The sequence below is a fragment of the Pristiophorus japonicus genome, chromosome 4 (genome assembly GCF_044704955.1).
Source record: "Pristiophorus japonicus isolate sPriJap1 chromosome 4, sPriJap1.hap1, whole genome shotgun sequence".
Lineage (NCBI taxonomy): Eukaryota > Metazoa > Chordata > Chondrichthyes > Pristiophoridae > Pristiophorus > Pristiophorus japonicus.
This window is the reverse complement of record NC_091980.1, coordinates 11,305,942-11,328,202: the sequence shown is the minus strand read 5'-3', so window position 1 is coordinate 11,328,202 and position 22,261 is coordinate 11,305,942. Positions and strand designations below refer to the sequence as shown.

The 22,261-nt window shown below is 41.8% G+C and overlaps 1 protein-coding gene across 1 annotated transcript; it reads right to left on the bottom strand.

Annotated features, from left to right (window-relative positions):
• Positions 1-5,983: 5,983 nt before the first annotated feature.
• On the bottom strand, positions 5,984-8,377 carry LOC139262002 (protocadherin-10-like). Its single transcript, XM_070877171.1, has one exon. The coding sequence runs from the start codon at positions 8,375-8,377 to the stop codon at positions 5,984-5,986; it is 2,394 nt and encodes a 797-aa protein (XP_070733272.1).
• Positions 8,378-22,261: the final 13,884 nt, after the last annotated feature.

Below are 22,261 nucleotides of genomic sequence, written 5' to 3'. Positions count from 1 at the left end.
CAGGTCTCAGAGCCTGTAGAAGAACCGCTCTCAATACCACTTATTTTGACCATTTTTTAAAAATAACTAATGTATCTCCAGTTGCTTTACCCAGGATAAATTGACCATATTGTCGGCATGGGTATGGGGATCCTTCACTGCTGAAACTTAAGTAGGAACTGCAACTAATTGTGTGTGGCAGATGGAGTATGTGACATATATGTACCAATAATATATCGGTGGAGTTACTCTCCAATGGGAGTGTATGTATCACGCATGTGATAACATCAGGCCTGCTAATTGGTTCTAGCTAACTTCCATTTAAAAAACGGCATTCTGGCAGTTTTCCTGTTGTTTTATCGATTGAATATCAGAACTACGCCAATTCGTTAGTGGAAACTGTAAAGAAAAGAAAGACGTGCATTGATATAGTGCCTTTTACGACCACTGAACGTCCCAGAATGCATTACAGCCCATTAAGTAATTTTTGAAGTGTGGGCACTGTTGTAACGTAGGAAACGCAGCAGCCAATTTGCGCACAGCAAGACCCTACAAACAGCGATGTGATACTGACCAGATAATCTGTTTTTGTGTAGTGATTGAGGGATAAATGTTGCCCAGAACACCGGGGATAATTCTCTTGCACTTCTTCGAAATTGCGCCACAGGAGAGTTCACATCCACCTGAGAGTGCAGACGGAGTCCTCGATTTAACTCATTCAAAAGACAGCTCCTCCGTCAGTGCAGCACTCGCTCAGTAATTAGGTGTGTACATATACCCGCGTATTTAACTTTTATTTCAACTGATGATTCACTGCAACATAGTATGATGCACTAATTCAGGTTGTATATCATTTATTTAAAGATTAAAGCGGGGTATGTGGTTGTATTTCCCTTTGAAGCATACCTGTGCGTTGGAGGCAATGGCGGGAGTCACGGGCTTTTGTAGCGCTAACAGAGATGCTGGGATTTGGCAATTATCCTGAATTTTTGCGAAACTCGGGTGAGGGTCCTGTGGATTTGACTGCACAGCATTGGGACTGCTGGAGTTTAGCAGCATGCTCGTTCTTCATAGCTGTGCAGGGCAGCCTAGGGCGTGTTAGAACCATCGAAACTCCGCGTGGTGCTTGGCGAAATTATGGGTTAAACATAAACTTTTCCTCAGTGGTGTTTTCCTGTCATTTCTCAGCACGGAGGAAGGGTATACTGTGGTAAATCCCAAGTCTAACACTATTTCTTTATAAAATTTATAGTAACACTCAATGTTGTGCTATGTGATTGCTTCCTTGACTTATATTGCTCTGTCTTTCTCTTTCATACACACAGCGTCTTGTTTTTCTTTAAAAATAGAATATAACATGAAAAGCTTTTGAGTGCAAACAGTTATGATATAACATCAATATATAGCCCTTAACAGCATTGGGGCATCCTCGGAAATTGGTCACAATATGCTTACTCAGAAGGTAACAAAACAGGTTTTCTTTTATAAAAGTTTCAAGGAAATGGCATTGCAGACAAAGCCAGCATTAATTTCCCATCCTTAATTACCTTTCAGAAAAAGCCTTTTCAACCGCTGCAGTCCGTGTGGTGAAGGCACGCACACAGTTCTACAGGGAGGGAGTTCAAGGATTTATATCCAGAGCTGATGAAGGAACGGCGATATATTTCTAAGTCAGGAAGACGTGTGACTTGGAGGGGAACTTGGAGGTGGTCCTGTTGCCGTGCGTCTAATGCCCTTGTACTTCTAGGTGGTCGAGGTCGCGGGTTCGAGAGGTGTTGTCGAAGAAGCTTTGGCACCTTGTGGATGATAAACAATGCAGCCATGGTGCGCTGGTGATGAAGGGTGTCGAGTTTATTGAGTATAGTTGGAGCTGCAGTCATCCAGGCAAGTGGAGAGTTTTCAATCACAAATCTGGCTTGTGCCTTGTAGATGGTGGAAAGGACTGGGACGAGTGGAGGGATGAAGTTGAGATTCTTGCCACAGAATATCCAGCTGCTGATCGGCTCTTGTAGCCACAACATTAAGGGGTTGGTCCAGTTAACTTTCTGGTCAATAGTGACACACCCCGCCCTGCCGCCCGCCCGCCCCCATGATGTTGATGGTTGGAGATTCGGTGAAGTAATGTTGTTGAATATTAAGGGAGATTGTCTGGCACCTCTTTATCGCAAATGTTTCTTGCCGCTTATCAGCCCAAATCTGCATGTCATCCAGGCTTTGCTGCATATGGGCATCGACTGCTTCATCACCTTAGGTTTTCCAAGTGAAAATCAACACTGCAATCATCAGCGAACAATCTCATTGCTGACCTTTTGATGGAAAGATGGTCATTGATAAAGCAGCTGAAATGTTTGGACCTAGTGCATTGCCCAGCAGAACTCCTGGAGCTATTTCTTGGGGCTGACATCGTTCACCATCAAGAACCACAACGATCTTCATTTCTGCTATGCATGACTATAGTCATTGGAGTGCCTTCTCCACTTAGCATTGGCTTCAATTTTACTAGGGCTCCTTGATGCCACAATCGGTCAACTGCTGCCTGGAATTCAAGGAAAGACCCTCTCAGCTCACCTCTGGAATTCAGCTCTATTGTGCATGTTTGGACGAAAATTGTAATGAGATCTGGAGATGAGTGCTCCTGGAAGAACCCAAACTGAGCATCGGTGGGCAGGAGATCGATGAGTGAGTGTCGCTTGATAGCACTATCGCTGACACCTTGCCTCACTTTGCAGATCATGGCGAGTACACAGCTCAGAGTCACATCTACATGTAACATTTTCATGTCCAAAAGACAGGAGTTTAGCAGATGTTAGACCTTTCATGAGGAAATTGAAAACAATTCATTTGACAACTTCCGAAAGGTGAATTTTTGTTTGTTTTTGTTTATCTAGTATAAGTCCTTATTGCAACCATTAGAAATATAGTTACTGGGGAAGATGGCACCTACAGAATTCATGCAAAACATATTGAACAATTTTTAGGACGTGCTGGGCTTTCGCCCTCACTACACAGTAGCAGCTATTTGTGAAACAGGCTATAACAGGGGGCTGTTACATTTCCCTTTGGAGAATACTATCGGACAAGCACCAGCAAAAATAGTACACACTGGAAATAGTTACAGCGAGATTTTGCATGCCCCATGTACCAAAATAAATATAAAATGAATAGATTATTTCCCCAATAAAGCTATGATTTTCGTCAAGCCTTGGGCACAGCTCAGGCGTTGTTTATCTTTACGATATTCAATGTAATTGCTATATAATTAATTTTGCAAAATATTTGCCATGTTAGAACCATGGAAACTCGGCGTGGGGCTTGGCGAAATTATGGGTTATACATAAGATTTTCCTCATTGGTGTTTTCCTATCATTTGTCAGCATGGAGGTAGGGTATGCAGGGTTAAATCCCAAGTCTAACATTATAGCTTTATAAAATTTACAGCAACACTCGACTTGGACTTATGTGATTGCTTCCTGGAATTGTAGCGCCCTTTCTTTCTCTCTCAGCTGCACAGCGTCTTGTTTTTACTTTAAAAATAGAATATAAAATCAAAAGCTTTAGATTGGAAACTGTAAGGATGCTCCATCAATATACAGAACTCAACAGCACTGAGGCATCCTCGGATATTGGTCACAATATTCTTGCTAAGACTGCAAAAAACGAGTTTTCTTTTATATAAGTTTACAGAGATGTGGCATTGCAGACAAGGCCAGCATTAATTGCCCATCCCTAATTACCCTTGAGAAAGTGGTGGTGAGGCCCCTTCTTCAATTTCTTCAGTCCGCGTGGTGAAGGCTTGCTCACCATTCTATCAGGGAGTGAGTTCAAGGATTGTTACCCAGAGACGATGAAGTAACCATGATATATTTCCAAGTCAGGATGCCGTGTGCCTTGGAGGGGAACTTGGAGGTGATCCTGTTCCCATGCGCCTGCTGCCCTTATCCTGCTAGGTGGTTGAGGTCGGGGGATTGTGAGGTGCTGTCGAAGAAGCTTTGGCGAGTTCCTGAAGTGCATCTTGTTGATGATACACAATGCAGCAATGGTGTGCTGGTATTGAATGGTGACGAGCTTATTCAGTATTGTTGGAGCTGAATCATCCGGGCAAGTGAATAGTATTCAATCACAATCTTTACATGCGCCTTGTTGATGGTGGCAAGTATTCGGGGAGACAGAAGTTGAGACTCTTGCTGCAGAATACCCAGCCGCTGGCCTACACTTGTAGCCACAGTATCATGTGGTTGGTCCAGTTAATTTTCTGGTCAATGGTGACCCCCCCCCCCCCCCGCTCCAGTATGTTGATGGTGAGAGATTCGGTGATGTAATGTTGTTGAATACGAATGGAGATTGTATGACACATCCTTATCGCAAATGTTATTGCCACTTATCAGCCCAAGCCTGAATATTAGCCAGGGTTTGCAGCTTTTGGGCATAGACTGCTTCAAAATCTGAGGGATTCGAAAGGGAACTCAACACTGCAATCATCAGCGAACATTCCCACTGCTGACCTTTTGATGGAAGGAAGTTCATTGATGAAGCAACTGAAAATGTTTGGGCCGAGGACACTGCTAGGAGGAACTCCTGCAGATACTTCCTGGGGCTGAGATCATAAACCATCAAGAACCACAACGATCTTCATTTGTGCTAGTTATGACTATAGTTAGTGGAATGTTTTCCCCCGCTTTCCATTGGCTTCAATTTTACTACGACTCTTTGATGCCACACTCAGTCAACTGCTGCCTTGTTGATAAGCAAAGAACTTCCCACCTCACCTCTGGAACTCAGCTCTTTTGTCCACGTTTGGAACAAGGCTGTAATGAGTTCAGAAGCCGAGTGATCCAGGTAGAACCCAAACTGAGCATCAATGGGCAGGTTATTTTTGAGTGAATGTCGCTTGACAGCACTATCGCTGAAACCTTACCTCACGTTGCTGATCATTGAGAGTACATTGCTCAGAGTCATATCTATGTGCAACTTTTTCAAGTCCAAACACAGGCTTTTAGCCGATGTAATACCTTCAAGTAAACACGTTAATGAGGTCATGAAAAGTAATTCAGTTGACAACTTCAGAAGGTGACGTGTTGGTTTTCTTTGTTTATTTGGTCCCAGTCATTATTGAAATCATTAGAAATATAGTCAATGGGGAAAATAGCACCTAAAAAAATTCATGCGAAAACATAATGAACAATTTGTAGGAAATGCTGGGCTTTCGCCCTCACTATACAGTGGCAGCTATTTGTGACACAGGCTATAACATGCAGGTGTTACACTTTCCTTTGGAGAATACTATCGGACAAGCACCTGCAAAAATAATGCATACTGGATATAGTTACAGCGAGATTTTGCGTGCCCCAAGAACCCAAATTAACATAAAATAAATAGATTATTTCCCCAATAAAACTGTGTTACTTGTGAAGTCTGGGGCCCAGCTCAGGCGTTGTTATCTTTAAGATACTCAATGTAATTGCCATATAATTAACTTTGGAAAATATTTGCCACTTTCAGACGGAGGTATTCACTGAAATTTCTCACTGCATGTACCGATAAAATAAAATATTTTATGACTTTTCAAAGAAAGGATTTCGTTCTATGAAACCTCACTATTAAAATCACCGGTGATTACGCATCAAACCTTTAAATTACGCATCTGTGAATAACTAGTGAAATGTACATGCGATTGACCAATCAGCATAGCAACGATGAGAGGGCTGAGAGAGACACACTTTGATTATACAATTCTTGACAACAGACAATGGAACAGGTGAGAGCCAGCTTTCATGCTAACGTTAATTGTGTATTCAGCGCAATCAGAAAAGTGGATGGTATATTCAATATCACTAATTTTAGAGTCATCGGAAGAGGATTAAGCTATTTGGCCTCTCAATCATTCTAATACCAATGTGAAGATTTGGATATATACAGAATACATATCCTGTAATTTAATGCACAACAAATAGCTATTTACCAAAGTGAATTATCTGCCATTCCCAGCATAGAAATTGCTGCTGAATTATTTGTTTGCGTTGGTGTCCCGGACAGCCAAATCATTGAAAGGCAAGGTTGGCTGACAGGGCTTAAGAAACAGAAAATCGCTTTTGGATGATTCTGGAGATAAACACACGGTATAGCGGTAATCTTTTGTTTGAGCAGGTTCGGTATAATGTAATGGTTCATTTGGTCCAGGTCTCCGATTAAAGGCATCATTCGAATTCCTCCGCCTATCACAACAAACTGTACCGCTGACATGTTTAGCATTAGTACTGTCTTGTTTAAGTTTCAAGACGATCAAAAAAATTATGATTACAAGAAAGAAGAAAGATGTTGATCCTAAAATGGTGATTAAATAACGATTTACATCCCCGAAATCTTCCGACTCTCTGGATGTCTCCGTTCGTTCATAAGGTTTTTCGGTGACGATGGACAAGATTGAAAAGAAGATTGTTGTCGTACTGGAGAGAGTCGGCTGTCCATTGTCCTTCACGCAGAGAACCAGTCTTTCTGTGATGATATCTTTGTCCAGTAAATGTCGATTTAATTTGATTTCACCAGAAAGAAGCCCCACAGTAAACAGACTGGGATCAGTGGCCTCCAACAGTTGGTAGGAAAGCCGTGCGTTCTGACCGGAATCGGCATCAGTCGCGATTACCTTGGTGAGCAAGTATCCTGGATACATTGACTGAGGCACAATCTCCACTGATGCTGAGCTGTTCCACATTGAAGGTGAAACAATAACTGGAGCATTGTCATTTTGGTCTAAGATAACAACATTCACGATGGCAGTGTTGCTCAGTGGGGGAGATCCAGCATCCCGAGCTTGAACTTTGATCTGGAAATGTTTTTGTTGTTCATAGTCAAAGGATCGCACTGCATAAATGTTCCCAATTTTGGAGTTAATCGTGACGTAGTCAGACGCGGACAGTTCCTGCATCTGATTCTCTAGGATGGAAAATGTGATTTTTCCATTCTGATACAAATCAGCATCCAAAGCAGTAACAGCAAATATAGATGCACCTGGGGTGTTGTTTTCCATTAAATACACATTATATGAGGATTGTGTAAACCTCGGTGCGTTGTCATTTACATCAGTTACCGAAACTGAGATGGGTTTAGTTGTTGAAAGAGGAGGAGACCCTCCATCCCAGGCTGAAATAGTGATGTTGTACACAGGGGCCATTTCACGATCCAGAATACCATCTGTAACCAACTTATAATTGTTTCTCAAAGGATTTTCGAGCTTAAACGGAATATTCCCTGGAACCTGACACTGAATGTGTCCATATTCACCTGAATCTGGATCCGCTACGCTGATCAGAGCGATCACAGTCCCGGGACGAGCATCTTCCCGCAGCGTACTGGACACCAAGGTCACGTCTAACTCGGGTGCATTATCATTCGTGTCTATAATATCGACCATAACTTTGGCGTGTCCTGCTATACCATCTAACGCATTTTCCACAGCTTGTACGTCAAGTTCATAAACATTTGATGCTTCAAAATCCAGTACGCCTTGAACTCTGATCTCTCCAGTTTCTGGGTCCAATTTGAACAGCCCGCGCATCCTTTGGGAAACGTGATTGGTGAAAGAATATGTTAATTCAGCGTTCGTACCTTCATCTAAATCAGCAGCGTTAATTGTTGTCACCAAGGTACCTTCTGCGACATTTTCTGCTATTTTCGCCCTGTAGATTTCATGATCGAATAAAGGTGCGTTATCATTCGCGTCCAATACCGTAATGATAATCTGAGCTGTGCCAGATCTGTGGGGAATCCCACCGTCAATGGCCGTCAGTACAAGATTAAATATTGACTGTTGTTCTCGGTCCAGGGACTTCTCTAATAACAACTCGGCGCTTTTACTCCCATCCCTTCTTGACTGCAATTTAATACCGAAGTGCTCATTTGGACTGATCTGGTAAGAGTTGATTGTATTTGTGCCCATATCCGGATCGAGCGCGCTCTCGAGAGGAAAGCGCGCGCCCGGCGCAATTAGCTCACTGATCTGCAGGGAGAATTCACTCTTAGTAAAACGGGGTGAATTATCATTTACATCTAGTATCTTCACTGAAACGGGATGTATTTCCAGAGGATTATCCACTGCTATTTGAAGAGAAAGGGAACAGGTAGAGCTTTGTCTACAAAGCTGTTCTCTGTCGATTCTTTCATTGACAAATAAAATCCCGTTTTCCAGATTTACCTCCATGTATTGCTTTATGTGATCAGAGACCAGCCGAAAGTTGCGAGCCGATAATTCCCAAACGTTTAATCTTAAATCCTCAGCGACATTCCCCACAAAGGCCCCGTGCTCCAGCTCCTCCGGAATCGAGTAGCGAATCTGTCCCGAAATCAGATCCGAAGCAGAAAACAGGAAAATGAAATACACCCCGCTCATCAGTGCACTCGCCATTGTTCTGTGCTGGATTTTGTAGCAAATTATCCAAATATCGGCCGATCGATTATATTAACTTGTCTATTATGCCACAACAGTAATTAGAATATAAATCTAGATACTAATATTGAACCTTGAAATGCAAAGATTCGATCAGAGCAGATTGTCCGAACATGGCCGCACAGCATAAACGCAGGCACCGTCTGTCTCTTCACTTCTGTTCTGTGTTTCTCTTGCGGAGGAGTGGGTCGATCTCTCGCAGCGTCTCGGCTCCTTATTGGTAGACAGCGACACGAAGAGTCTCAACCAATAACTGCAGCAATTATTCTTAAAGCTCGACTGATTCGATATGTTTAACCATCGACCGACCGCTATAATTATGAGTGTGCAATTGCAAAAATCCAGACTAGCGCACACAAAATACAGTTTCATTTAGTCGTTTTCTTTTTTAAGTTTATGTAGCATACTATATGCAGCCTGACAATTATTTTGCAAAAAATTAAATATTAGTAAAATACAATTTTATCTTACCATCTGACAGAGTGCAGTTAATGTAAAATATAAAAGTCAGGAATGTTTTCAGTCAATTAATCATCACATAACTAGATAGCAAGCTATTTCCACTGAAAAAAGGTTTTCTTCCAGTTAGATAATAATAGGTTAGCATCGCAATCTCGATTAACGTCAGACATCGTGATTCTTCGGCAAGATTCATGTTAAGCCTGAGAAATTAATTGTAGTCCGTCCCTACGTCTTGCAGGAGAGGATCAGCACGAAACATTTTAGATCTAACTGCATTGTATTAATATCTACTCCAAATAAAGTTTCGCTAAATTACGACCTACTCGATATAATTTGTTGCTTATATTTCCAGATATATCAGCGAAGTTGGCCTTTGTAGATAATCTTTCGCCTTGCCCTTTCTCTCCGATAATTACTATGAGTTACTAAAAATGTGAACTATAATTGTGTGTATTGTTGAGGAAAAACATCTGATTTTGAGTAAATATGTTGATCCATTCAAAACTACAGAGTCATTGATGAGGAAACTGCAGCGCATACTCTTGCAGCTCGAATATGCACCCTTCAGTAATCGGAGAGGCTGTGCAAGAAGCTTTGAAAAGGAGAGGAGCAGGTCAAGCAGAATTCTGAACATTAGCAGGTTATAACTAACGTGTCTATTTGGAACCTGTTCAAACAACAAGCTACTGCCTACCGCCGCATCCTCCAATGTTCAGATGTCTAACCTTACATTTTATCCAGAATTAATATTGAAAAGGTACGTTAAAACGTAAGCTTCTATTCACGGTTGTATGAGCTGAACAAAATTGTCCCTGAAATAATAGTCCTTTTTCAACCTTCACAAGTTCAAGATGTACGAATTTTATGGTGAATTTAACGTGGTACATATCATGTTTGGGGTTTCCAGATATTCATTTGATATTTCTTGTGGAATCGTGATCAACGGTGGAAATTTCCTTTGAAAATTTAGTGATAAACACAATTCTTAAACGCATTCTGAATTTCGCAGCACCTAGTGCTCAAAGAAAATGCTGTAAACTGCCACTTTAACACATACACCCTGAAAACCTCCTTAAAAAAGGGCAACATTCTCAGCGACGACTAGCAATCCATGGACCGAGACCGATTAAAGTGGAGGAGAAGCATCTGGGAAGGCGCCGAACACCTCAAATCTCTTTTCCGGGAGCAAGCTGAAACCAAGCACAACAGCAGGAAGGAGCGCACGACAACCCAAGCACCCCACACCCACCCTTAACCCACCGACTGCCTAACCTGTGACAAAGATTGTTGGTCTGCATTGGAATCATCAGACAGCTGAGAACTCATTTTAATGTGGATGCAAGTCATCTTCGACTCCAAAGGATTGCCTACGAAAACTACATTAAACCACAAAGTATAATGCTGTGGATAAAGGTGCATTTATATATTATGTGTTAAGAAATATTTAAAAAATGCATTCACAGACACAAGCGTTGAAATCCTAGTTTGGTTTGTGGTTATTTATATCTGTAAATTGTGCTGACGAACAAGAATGGTTCACAAGAACAATTTGTTTTAACTATGTTGGAGATTAAGACTGCCGTTACAAATGCCGTTAAACTATTGATGACGTGTTCTTGTTAAGCTATCTGTAAAGCTGCAGTAAGAAAGGATAATCAGGGCGAACAATCTGTTGAAAAACCGCTCTCAATACCATTTATTTGACCATTTTTCTTTAATTACTAATGTATCTCCAGTTACATTGCCCAGGTTAAATTGTTCATTATGTCGGCATGGGTTTGGGCACCCTCGACTTGTGGAACTTAGCAACTGCAAATAGTTGTGTGCGGCAGATGGAGTATGTGAATACATGTACCAATAATATATTGGTAGAGTTACTCACCAATGGGAGTGTTTCTATTACGCAGCTGATAATATCAGGCCTGCTAAGTTGTTCTAGCTAACATCCAATTTGAAAACTGCATTCTGCCATTTTCCTGTTGTTTTGGGGATTGAATGTCAGAGCTATGCCAATTCTTCAGTGGAAACAGTAAATAAAACAAAGGTTTCCATTTATATAGTGGCTTTCACGACCACTGAACATCCCAAATTACAGCCAATTAAGTACTTTTTGAAGTGTGGTCACTGTTGTAACGTGGGAAACGCAGCAGTCAATTTGCGCACAGAAAGCCCCCACAAACAGCAATGTGATACTGACCAGATAATCTGCTTTTGTGATGGTGATTGAGGAAGAAATGTTGCCCAGGGCAACGGGCATAATTATTCTGCACTTCTTCGAAATGGCGCCATAGTAAAATTCACGTCCACGTGAGAGAGCAAACGGAGCACTCGGTTTAACGTATTATCCTAAAGATAGCTCCTCCGTCAGCGCAGTACTCCTTCAGTAATGAGGTGTATATTTTATATATATATATATCTACACGTACCTTTAATTTTATTCGCTACAATGTAGGCTGATGATTCACTGAATCATGGTATGATGCACCAATTCAGGTTGTATATCATTTATTTTAAGATTACAGCAGGGTATGTGGCTATATTTCCATTTGAAGCATACCTGTGCGTTGGTGGCAATGGGGGAAGTCAAGGGCTTTTGCAGCTCTATCAGCGATCCTGTGATTTCGAAATGATCCTGGAGTTTGGCGGAACTCGGCTGAGGGTCTTGAGGACTTGAAAGCATTGCAGTGGGACTGCTGGAGTTTAGCAGCATGCGTCTTCTTCTACAATATAGCTATGCAGGGCAGCTTAGGGCGTGTTAGAACCATGGAAACTCGGCATGGGGCTTGGCGAATTTCTGGGTTACACATAAGCTTTTCCTCAGTAGTGTTTTTCTATCATTTTTCAGCACGAAGGAATGGTATGCAGGGTTAAATCCCAAGTCTAACATGATTGCTTTATAAAATTTATAGCCACAATCAATTTGGTGTTATGCGATTGCTTCCTGGACTTATAGCGCCCTGTCTTTCTCTCTCACACACAGGTTCTTGCTTTTACTTCAACAATAGTTTAATCATTGACAGTTGTTCACGGTCCAGGGACATCTCTAATAACAGCTCCGCACTTTTACTCCCATCCCTTCTTGTCTGCACATTACAACACGAAGTGTTGATTTGGATTGATCTGGTAAGCGCTGATTGTATTTAGGCTCACATCTTGATCGAGCGCGCTCTCGACTGATCTGCAGGGCGAATTCACTCTTTGTAAAACTGGGCGAATTATCATTTACACCTAGTAACGTCACTGCAACGGGATGTATTTCCAGAGGATTATCCACCGCTATGTGAAGAGAAAGGGAACAGGTCGAGCTTTGTCTACAAAGCTGTTCTCTGTCGATTTTTTCATTGACAAATAGAATCCCGTTTTCCAGATTTACCTCCATGTATTACTTTATGTGATCAGAGACCAGCCGAGAGTTGCGAGCCGATAATTCCCAAACTTAAATCCTCAGCGATGTTCCCCACAAAGGCCCCGTGCTCCAGCTCCTCCGGAATCGAGTAGCGAATCTGTCCCGAAACCAGGTCCGACACACAAAGCAGGAAAATGAAAGACGCCCCGCTCACCAGTTCATTCGCCATTGTTCTGTGCTGGCTTTTGTACCAAAATATTCAAATATCGGCCAATCGATGATATTAACTTGTCTATTATGCCACAACAGTGATTAGAATATATATCTAGATAATAATATTGAACGTTGGGATGCAAAGACTCAATCTGGTCAGATTTTCCGTACATAGCCGCACAACATAAACGCAGCCACCGTCTGCCTCTTCGCTTCTATTTTATGTTTCCAAGGCGGAGGAGGAGGTCGATCTCTCGCAGCGGCTCGGATCTTTATTGGTAGACAGCGACACGAGGAGTCTCAACCAATAAATGCAGCAATTATTGTTAAAGCTAGACTGTTTCGGTGTGTTTAATCTTCTACCCACTGATATATTTACGGGTGTAAAATTGCAAATATCCAGACAAAATTAGAATTTTATTTTGTAGTTTTATTTTTTTAACTCTATATAACATATTATATGCAGCCTGACAATTATTTTGCATTAAGTTAAACATTAGCAAAATACAATTTTGTCGTACCTTCTGAACAAGTACAGTGAATGTATAATATAAAAGACCAGAATACTTCACATAACTAGATAATAAGCTCGCTCCACCGAAAAAAATGTTTTCCTCCAGTCAGATTAGCATCGCATTCTCGATAAACTGCATACTTCGTGCTTCTTCGATAAGTGGATTTGGCTGATTTAAGCTTAGCCTGAGAAATCAATAATAGTACTTTCCTACATCTTGCAGGAGAGGCTCAGCAGGATGCATTTTAGATCCACCTGCATTTTATTAATGTACAGGACCAAATAAAGTGTTGTTCAATTACCGGTAACTCGATGTAATTTGTTGCTTATATTTCCAGAGATATCAGCGCAGTTCATGCTATAGATACTATTTCACCTTGCTCTTTCTCTCCGATAGTTACTATGAGTGAATTGATTTCGTTACTAAAAGTGTGAACCAGATATGTGTGTATTGTTGAGAGAAAAAATCTGATTGTGAGCTATAAAGATGAGTAAATATGTTGATGCATTCAAAGGTCAGAGTTATCGAGGAGGAAACTGCAGTGCAGACTGCTCCAGCTCGATTATGCGCCCTTCCGTAATAGGAGAGGCCGTGAAGGTTGGTCTGAAAAGGACATGCGCAAGTCAAGCATAATTACGAACAAATATTAGCAGGTTACAAGTAACGTGTCTATTTGGTTCCTGTTCAAACTTCAGGCTTCTAGCTATGGTCGCATCTTCCATTGTGAGTGGTAGTATTTGCTAGTGCTGTTGGGGAGGGGTTAATCTAATATGGCAAGGGGATGGGAACCTATGCAGGGAGACAGAGGGAAATAAAATGGGGACAGAAGCAAAAGATAGAAAGAAGAAAAGTAAAAGTGGAGGGCAGAGAAACCCAAGGCAAAAATGAAAAAGGGTCACATTACAGCAAAATTATAAATGGATAAAGTGTGTTAAAAAGACAAGCCTGCGGGCCCTGTGACTCAATGTGAGGACTATTCATAATAAATTGGACGAATTAACTGTGATATAATTGGGATTACGGAGATATGGCTCCAGGGTGACCAAGGGTGGGAGCTCAACAACCAGGAGTATTCAACATTCAGGATGGGTAGGCAGAAAGGAAAGGAGGTGGGGTAGCTTTTCCGGTTAAATAGGAAATTAAAGCAATAGTAAGGAAGAATATTAGCTTAGATTATGTGGAACCTGTATGGGTAGAACTGAGGAATACCAAAGGGGTGAAAACGCTAGTGCGAGTTGTGTACAGACCACCAAACAGTGGTAGTGAGTTTGGGGACAGCATCCAACACGAAATTAGGGATGCGTGCAATAAAGGTACAGCATTTATCATGGGTGACTTTAATCTACATATTGATAGGGCTAACCAAACTGGTAGCAATGCAAAGCAGGAGCATTTGCTGGAGTGTATTAGGGATGGTTATCTGGACCAATATGTCGAGGAACCAACTAAAGGGGTGGCCATCCTAGACTGGGTGATATGTAATGAGAAAGAACTAATTAGCAATCTTGTTGTGCGAGGCCCATTGGGGAAGAGTGACCATTATATGGTAGAATTTGTCATTAAGATGAAGAGTAACACAGTTAATTCAGAGACTAGGGTCCTGAACTTAAGGAAAGATAACATGGATGGTATGAGACGTGAATTGGCTAGGAGAGACTGGCAAATGATATTTAAAGGGTTGACAGTGGATAGGTAATAGTAGATATTTAAAGATCATATGGATGAACTTCAATAATTGTACATCCCTGTCTGGAGTAAAAATAAAACGTGGAAGCTGGCTCAACTGTGGCTAACAAGGGAAATTAGTGATAGTGTTAAATCCAAGGAAAAGGTATATACATTGGCAAGAAAAAGCAGCAAACCTGAGAACTGGGAAAAATTTAGAATCCAGCAGAGGAGGAAAAGTGATTAATTAGGAGGGGGGAAATATAGTATGAGGGGAAGCTTGCTGGGAACATAAAAACTGACTTCAAAACTTTCTATAGATATTTGAAGAGAAACAGATTAGTGAAGACAAACGTAGGTCCCTTGCAGTCAGAAATCAGGTGAATTTATAATGGGGAACAGAGAAATGGCAGACCAATTGAACAAGTACTTTGGTTCTGTCTTCACGAAGGAATACATGAATAACCTTCTGGAAATACAAGGGGACCGAGGATCTAGCGAGAACGGGGAACTGAGGGAAATCCTTATTAGTCAGGAAATGGTGTTAGGGAAATGGATGGGATTGAAGGCCGATAAATCCCCAGGGCCTGATAGTCTGCATATCAGAGTACTTAAGGAAGTGGCCCTAGAAATAGTGGATGCATTGGTGATCATCTTCCAGCAGTCTATCTACTCTGGATCAGTTCCTATGACCTGGAGTGTAGCTAATGTAAGAACACTTTTTAAAAAAGGAGGGAGTGGGACGACGGCGATTTATAGACCAGTTTGCCGGACATCGGTAGTAGGGAAAATGTTGGAATCAATTACTAAAGATGAAATAGCAGCGCATTTGGAAAGAGGTGACATGATAGGTCCAAGTAAGCATGGATTTGTGAAAGGGAAATCATGCTTGACAAATCTTCTGGAATTTTTTGAGGATGTTTCCAGTAGAGTGGACAAGGGAGAACCAGTTGATGTGGTATATTTGGACTTTCAGAAGGCGTTCGACAAGGTCCCACACAAGAGATTGATGTGCAATGTTAGAGCACATGGGATTGGGGGAAGTGTGCTGACATGGATTGAGAACTGGTTGTCAGACAGGAAGCAAAGAGTAGGAGTAAATGGGTACTTTTCAGAATGGCAGGCAGTGACTAGTGGGGTACCGCAAGGTTCTGTGCTGGGGCCCCAGCTGTTTACACTGTACTTTAATGATTTAGATGAGGGGATTAAATGTAGTATCTCCAAATTTGCGGATGACACTAAGTTGGGTGGCAGTGTGAGCTGCGAGGAGGATGCTGTGAGGCTGCAGAGCGACTTGGATAGGTTAGGTGAGTGGGCAAATGCATGGCAGATGAAGTATAATGTGGATAAATGTGAGGTTATCCACTTTGGTGGTAAAAACAGAGAGACAGACTATTATCTGAATGGTGACAGATTAGGAAAAGGGGAGGTGCAAAGAGAACTGGGTGTCATGGTACATCAGTCATTGAAGGTTGGCATGCAGGTGCAGCAGGCGGTTAAGAAAGCAAATGGCATGTTGGCCTTCATAGCAAGGGGATTTGAGTACAGGGGCAGGGAGGTGTTGCTACAGTTGTACAGGGCATTGGTGAGGCCACACCGGAGTATTGTGTACAGTTTTGGTCTCCTAACCTGAGGAAGGACATCCTTGCTATTGAGGGAGTGCAGCGAAGGCTCACCAGACTGATTCCCGGGATGGGGGGACTGACCTATCAAGAAAGACTGGATCAACTGGGCTTGTATTCACTGGAGTTCAGAAGAATTAGAGGGGACCTCATAGAAACATTTACAATTCTGACGGGGTTAGACAGGTTAGATGCAGGAAGAATGTTCCCAATGTTGGGGAAGTCCAGAACCAGAGGTCACAGTCTAAGGATATGGGGTAAGCCATTTAGGACCGAGATGCGGAGGAACTTCTTCACCCAGAGAGTGGTGAACCTGTGGAATTCTCTACCACAGAAAGTTGTTGAGGCCAATTCACTAAATATATTCAAAAAGGAATTAGATGAGGTCCTTTCTACTAGGGGGATCAAGGGGTATGGCGAGAAATCAGGAAAGGGGTACTGAAGTTGAATGTTCAGCCATGAACTCATTGAATGGCGGTGCAGGCTAGAAGGGCCGAATGGCCTACTCCTGCACCTATTTTCTATGTTTCTATGATAGGTTCGCTTCCAGTCAGCATGGATGTGCGAAAGGGAAATCATGCTTGACAAATCTTCTAGAATTTTTTGAGGATGTAACGCGTAGATTGGACAATGGAGAACCAGTGGATGTGGTGTATTTGGACTTTCAAAAAGCTTTTGACAAGCTTCCACACAAGAGCTTGTTGTGCAAAATTAGAGCACTTGGTATTGGGGGTAAAGTATTGATGTGGATAGAGAACTGCTTGGCAGACAGGAAGCAGATAGTCAGGATAAATGGGTTCTTTTCAGAATGGTACACAGTGACTAGTGCGGTGCCGCAGAGCTCAGTGCTGTGACCCCAGTATTTACAATATACATCAATGATTAAATGAAGGAATAGTGTGTAATATCTCCACGTTTGCAGATGACAATAACCTGGGTGACGGTGTGAACTTTGAGGAGGATGCTAAGAGGCTGCAGGGTGACTTGCACAGTTTAGGTGAGTGGGTAAGGGAGAATCTAACCACTGTCTTTTGACATTCAATAGCTTTACCATGACCGAATCCCCCACAATAAACATGCTGGGGCTTACCATTGACCTGAAACTAAAATGGACCAGACACATCAATATTGTGGCTACAAGAGCAGGTCAAATGATGGGCATTCTTTAGCGACTGTCTCACCTCCTGTCTCCCAAAAGCCTTTCTATCTACAATGCACAAGTCATGAATGTGATGGAATAATCTCCACTTGTCTAGGTGAGTGCAGCTCCAACAACACCCAAGAAGCTAAACACCACCCAGGATGAACCAGACTACGTCAATGCCAAGTCACCCACCACATTCAAATTTCACTCTCTCTACCATGGCTGCTGCAGTGTGTACCATCTAGAAGATGCACTGCAGCAACTCGCACATGTTTCTTCACCTCCCAAACCCACGACCTCTACCACCTAGAAGGCCAAGGACAGCAGGCGCAAGGGAACGCCATCACCTCCAAGTTCCTCTTCAAGTTACATACAGTCCCGACTTGGAAATATATCGCCATTCCATCATCGTGACTGAGTCAAAATCCTGGAAGTCCCCTCTAACAACACTACGGGAGTACCTTCACCAGACACACTGCAGCGGTTGAAGAAGGCAGTTCACCAGCACCATCTCAAGGGCTATTAAGGATGGGCAATAAATGTTGGCCTTGCCATCGACCCCAACATCCCAGCAATAATAAATACAATTTTTAGTTTTTTAATCCCTATTAAAATGTGCTATACATAAATATATTGTTATTTCACAACACGTACATGATAACCGAAGCATCTGGGTTTTCATCAAATGATCTTATCAAGGTCATGTTGAGGTTCAATGACTGGACCCGTAGGTTGTGCATTGAACAGGGGTTTGTAAGTCTTTGACTTTGTCATGGAAACGCAAAAGTTTAATACTGCGGACATACACGCTGTTTGTATGTGATTCCATTCTAAATATAAGTTACAAATGTTGAGAATAAACGCTTGCTGTGCTGTTATTTGGATTAATAATCAGTAATGGCGAATGGGAAAGGCCATTAACGAGATATTGCATTTGTTAAGAGTATTTATGGCAAATATGTTCGAACGCCTCATCTGAAAGACATGGTCGCTGAACCAAAGACGCTATTGTAACGTAAGAACAACGGTTTGGTCAAAAAAGTGGGTGTAACGAAGAAATTGGAGGAACAGATGCGGAGGTCCCGAGTGGCGCAATTTAGGGATGTTGGATCTCGGTGGTTGAAGGCGCTGCCGCCAATGGTGGGGCGTGGGGGCGGGGGCTTTGGGGGGGGGGGGGGGTTGAGGGGGGGAGGGAGTGGAGGTGATGGGAGGAATCTGTAACAGAAGCCAGAGGCGAGGGGACGCAGATTCCGGGACAGAGTTTGTGGGTCTGGAGGAGGTTGCAGAAATAATTGACGAGTAGCCTTGAAGTAATTTCCATATAACGAAGAGGATTTAAAATCTGAGGCGTTGCGAGACCAGGGGGCTTTGCAGATAACCGAGAACGGCGCAACGGGTGAGCTGGACTCGAGATAGGATAAGGGCAGCAATGTTTTACATGAGCTGAAATTCATGTAGGGGAGAGGAAGGGAGGCCGACCAGGAAAACATTGAAATAATTGAACCCGGTGGTGATAAAGGCGTGGTTGAGGGTTTCATTATTAGGTGAGATAAATTGGCTGATGTTATGCATGTAGAAGCTGGCAGTCTTTGTGCTGTGAAGAAAGGGGACATGAAGACCAGCTCTGGGTGTAATCGGATGCTGAGGTTATGAAATTAGAATCATAGAAACTTACAGCACAGAAGGAAGCCATTCGTCCTGCCGTGCTTGTGCTGGTTCTTTGATAGAACACTTGTGATTAGACTCACCTCCCGGCATTTTGTCCATAGCCCTCGAAGTTCTTCATCCTGAAGTACTTATCCAGCTCTCTTTTTAAATTATTTATGGAATCAACTGCCACCATCTTTTCAGGGAGAGCTTTTCCGATCTCAACAACTCTCCGAGGGAAAAAAGTCGCCTCATCTCCCCTCTATATCTTTCGCCAATTATTTGGAATCTATAACCTGTTGATCTACTCGCCAAAGCAAAAGCGTATTCTTTATTTACTCTATCAAAAGCTGTCATTATCGTGAAAACCTCTATTAGGTCATCTTTAATCTTCTCTGTTCGAAGGATAAGATTCTGAACGTTTCCAGCCAGACCTGATAACTGAAGTCCCTCGTCGCTGGTAATATCTTGTAAACATCCTCTGTACCCTTTCTAATGCCTTTACCTCTTTCCTGAAAAGAAATGCCCAAAATAGTCCTCAATGCTACAGGTGAGGCCTAACTAGGATCACTTCGCTTTTATATTCTATTTCTCTGTTTATAAACCCAAGTAACCCATATGCGTTTTAAATCACCTTATCAACTTGCTCGATCACCTTTCAGGATTTTTTCTAATGGACATCAAGGTCTTTCTGCCCAGCCACAGTTTTCAGAATTTTTTCATTTATGGTATACTGTGTTTCCATATTTGTCCTCCCAAAGTGCAGCATTTCACACTTATCTGTATTGGACGCCATCTGCTATGTTGCTACCCATTTAACCATCTCTCTGTGTCATTCTGAAGCCTCTAACTATCCTCATTACCACCTACTATTTTACCAAGCTTTTTATCATCTGCAAACTTTATATTGCTGTTTCCTACAATGAGTCTCGGGCCTATAAATTCTGCTTAGATGGTGGCTCAGAACAGATGCTATCGGATCGGTCACCCAATAGATACAATGCCTGATATTCAGTTATGTTGACTGCAATGGAGCTGAATATAAATTGCAGTCATTTTGCAGCATCAGCCGAGACAAAGCTCTCGGCCTAGGTCATTCATAAAAATTGAAAAGACTAATGGATCCAAAGCTGAGAAACACCACTGCAAACCACCTCGCAGTGAGAGAAACATCATTCACCATCACCGTTTGCTTCATTTCACTGAGCCAATTCTGTATCCGCATCAGCACTTTCTCCATCATTCCATGCGTTTCAATTTTCTTAAAAATGCTCTTGTGGCATTTTGATGTATGCTTTCAGAAAGTCCATATATCCAATATCTACGGCAGTACCTTTGTCAACATTCGATATTACCTCATCAAAGAATTTAATCAATTTAGTCAGACACGATTTTCCTTTAACAAATCAATGCCGGTTCTATTTGAATAACACGTGCATTTCCAAATGAAAGTTTATTTTGTCCCTGTTAATTGTTTCCAATAACTTCTGCACCGCCGAACTCAAGATATCATTTTTGACTTTGTTTAGGGCCGTTTTAGTTCTATTGGGGGTGGCAAAATTGACCAAAGAGATTCTAACACGTAATTTAATTTATGTTCCCACCTTTTTTTTAACATTGTAGGTGACAAGCAGTTTTTAAAATATGTTTGCTTATACACTATTAATTTCGAGTACTTGCCAGGCTACCTGTAAAGCTGCAGGACGAATGGGGATCAGAGTTCTGTGTCAGTTTGCAGAAGAGCCGTTCTCAATAATACTTGATTGATCAATTTATATTGTTCGGGGTTCAGCAGCTAATTCACACGGAGAAAATCAGCACCAAGCGAACTTCATTCAGATTAAATTAGAACTGGAGTGTGTGGCATATATCCATACAACTATGGGTTTAAAGTGAAGTTATGTTCATTGGTAGTTTCCTGGCATCTTTCAGCAGTGAAGGAGCGAGCGTCATGGTATGCATGGCGGTGCGTCTAATCTCCAAATCATGCAGCTTTGACTTATAACTTTCTAAGGGAGCTCTGTACATTCTGAATTTGGTGTTTTGTGATTGCTTGCTGGACATGTACTTCTGTGTCTGTCATTCTCTGACACGCACACGCCTTGTGCCTTTTTTAATATTCAATCTATAAATTGGAAAATAATTGAGAAAACAAAATCAGTATGCAAGACTGAGTGGTACTGATGTATCTTCAGACAATAGTGACACTATACAAGCTCAGACGTCCCAGACCAATTTCAGCACACAGAGTGGCATATACTTGCAAAAATATCAATTCTAAACCCAGGCTTTTAGACGAAGTAGGGCCTTCAATTAGAAACGTTAAAGAAGCGATAGAAAGACGATTCAGTTGCCGAATTGAATCATATAATTGTAATATTGTTGTGATTTTATTCAGTAGCAGATTGAAAAATATTTAGAACACATTTAAAGCAATTTTTAGGAAATCTGACGCTATCAATTTCACTACAGTATAGCAGTTACATTGCGTTTCATCGTGTGTAACAGGGAGTATGATCTTTTTGCTATGGAGAACACTGTCACAGGAGCACTTACAGATAGAGCACACACTGCACATACTTATATAGGGATTTCTGCACTCCGGGTAGCCAACGTAATATAAAATAAATAGATTATTTCCCCATCAAAACAAAGTTTTATACCAATTCCAGAGCAAAGCTCAGAAAATATTTATTATTAACATAATCGTTTTCGTGCTATATATTGTATTCTTGGAAAATCTCTAACATTTTCAGCGAGAGGTATTTACTTAAAAGCCACAACGTTCCCACTGCATGCACTGATAAAAAAACTATTTTTTGATTCAGTGTGGGAAACGAAAGAAAGGCTTTAATTCTTTGAAAAGTCCCGTTAGTGTGATTAGTGACTGCGCCTCAGGTCCTGAACGTTGGCGCAATGACGCAGCCCTGTTTGACTCCGGTCCGGAAGTGGGTTGGTTCTGTGATGGATGAGTTGGTCAGGATCACGGTTTGCATGTCGTCGTGGAGCAGCGCAGGGTGAGGACAAACTTTTGGGAATTATTCCTTGTTTAACCAATTTCATATATATTCGATAAAACAACATCACAACAGTGCAAAGAGAAATGACAGAGGGACATATTGATATGCACTTTATCAAAACAAAATTTGCAACAAGCAAAAGCCAGGTTTCATGCTAAAGTAAATTCAATATGTACTACGCAGGGCTGCCACAAAAACAGCAGTTATA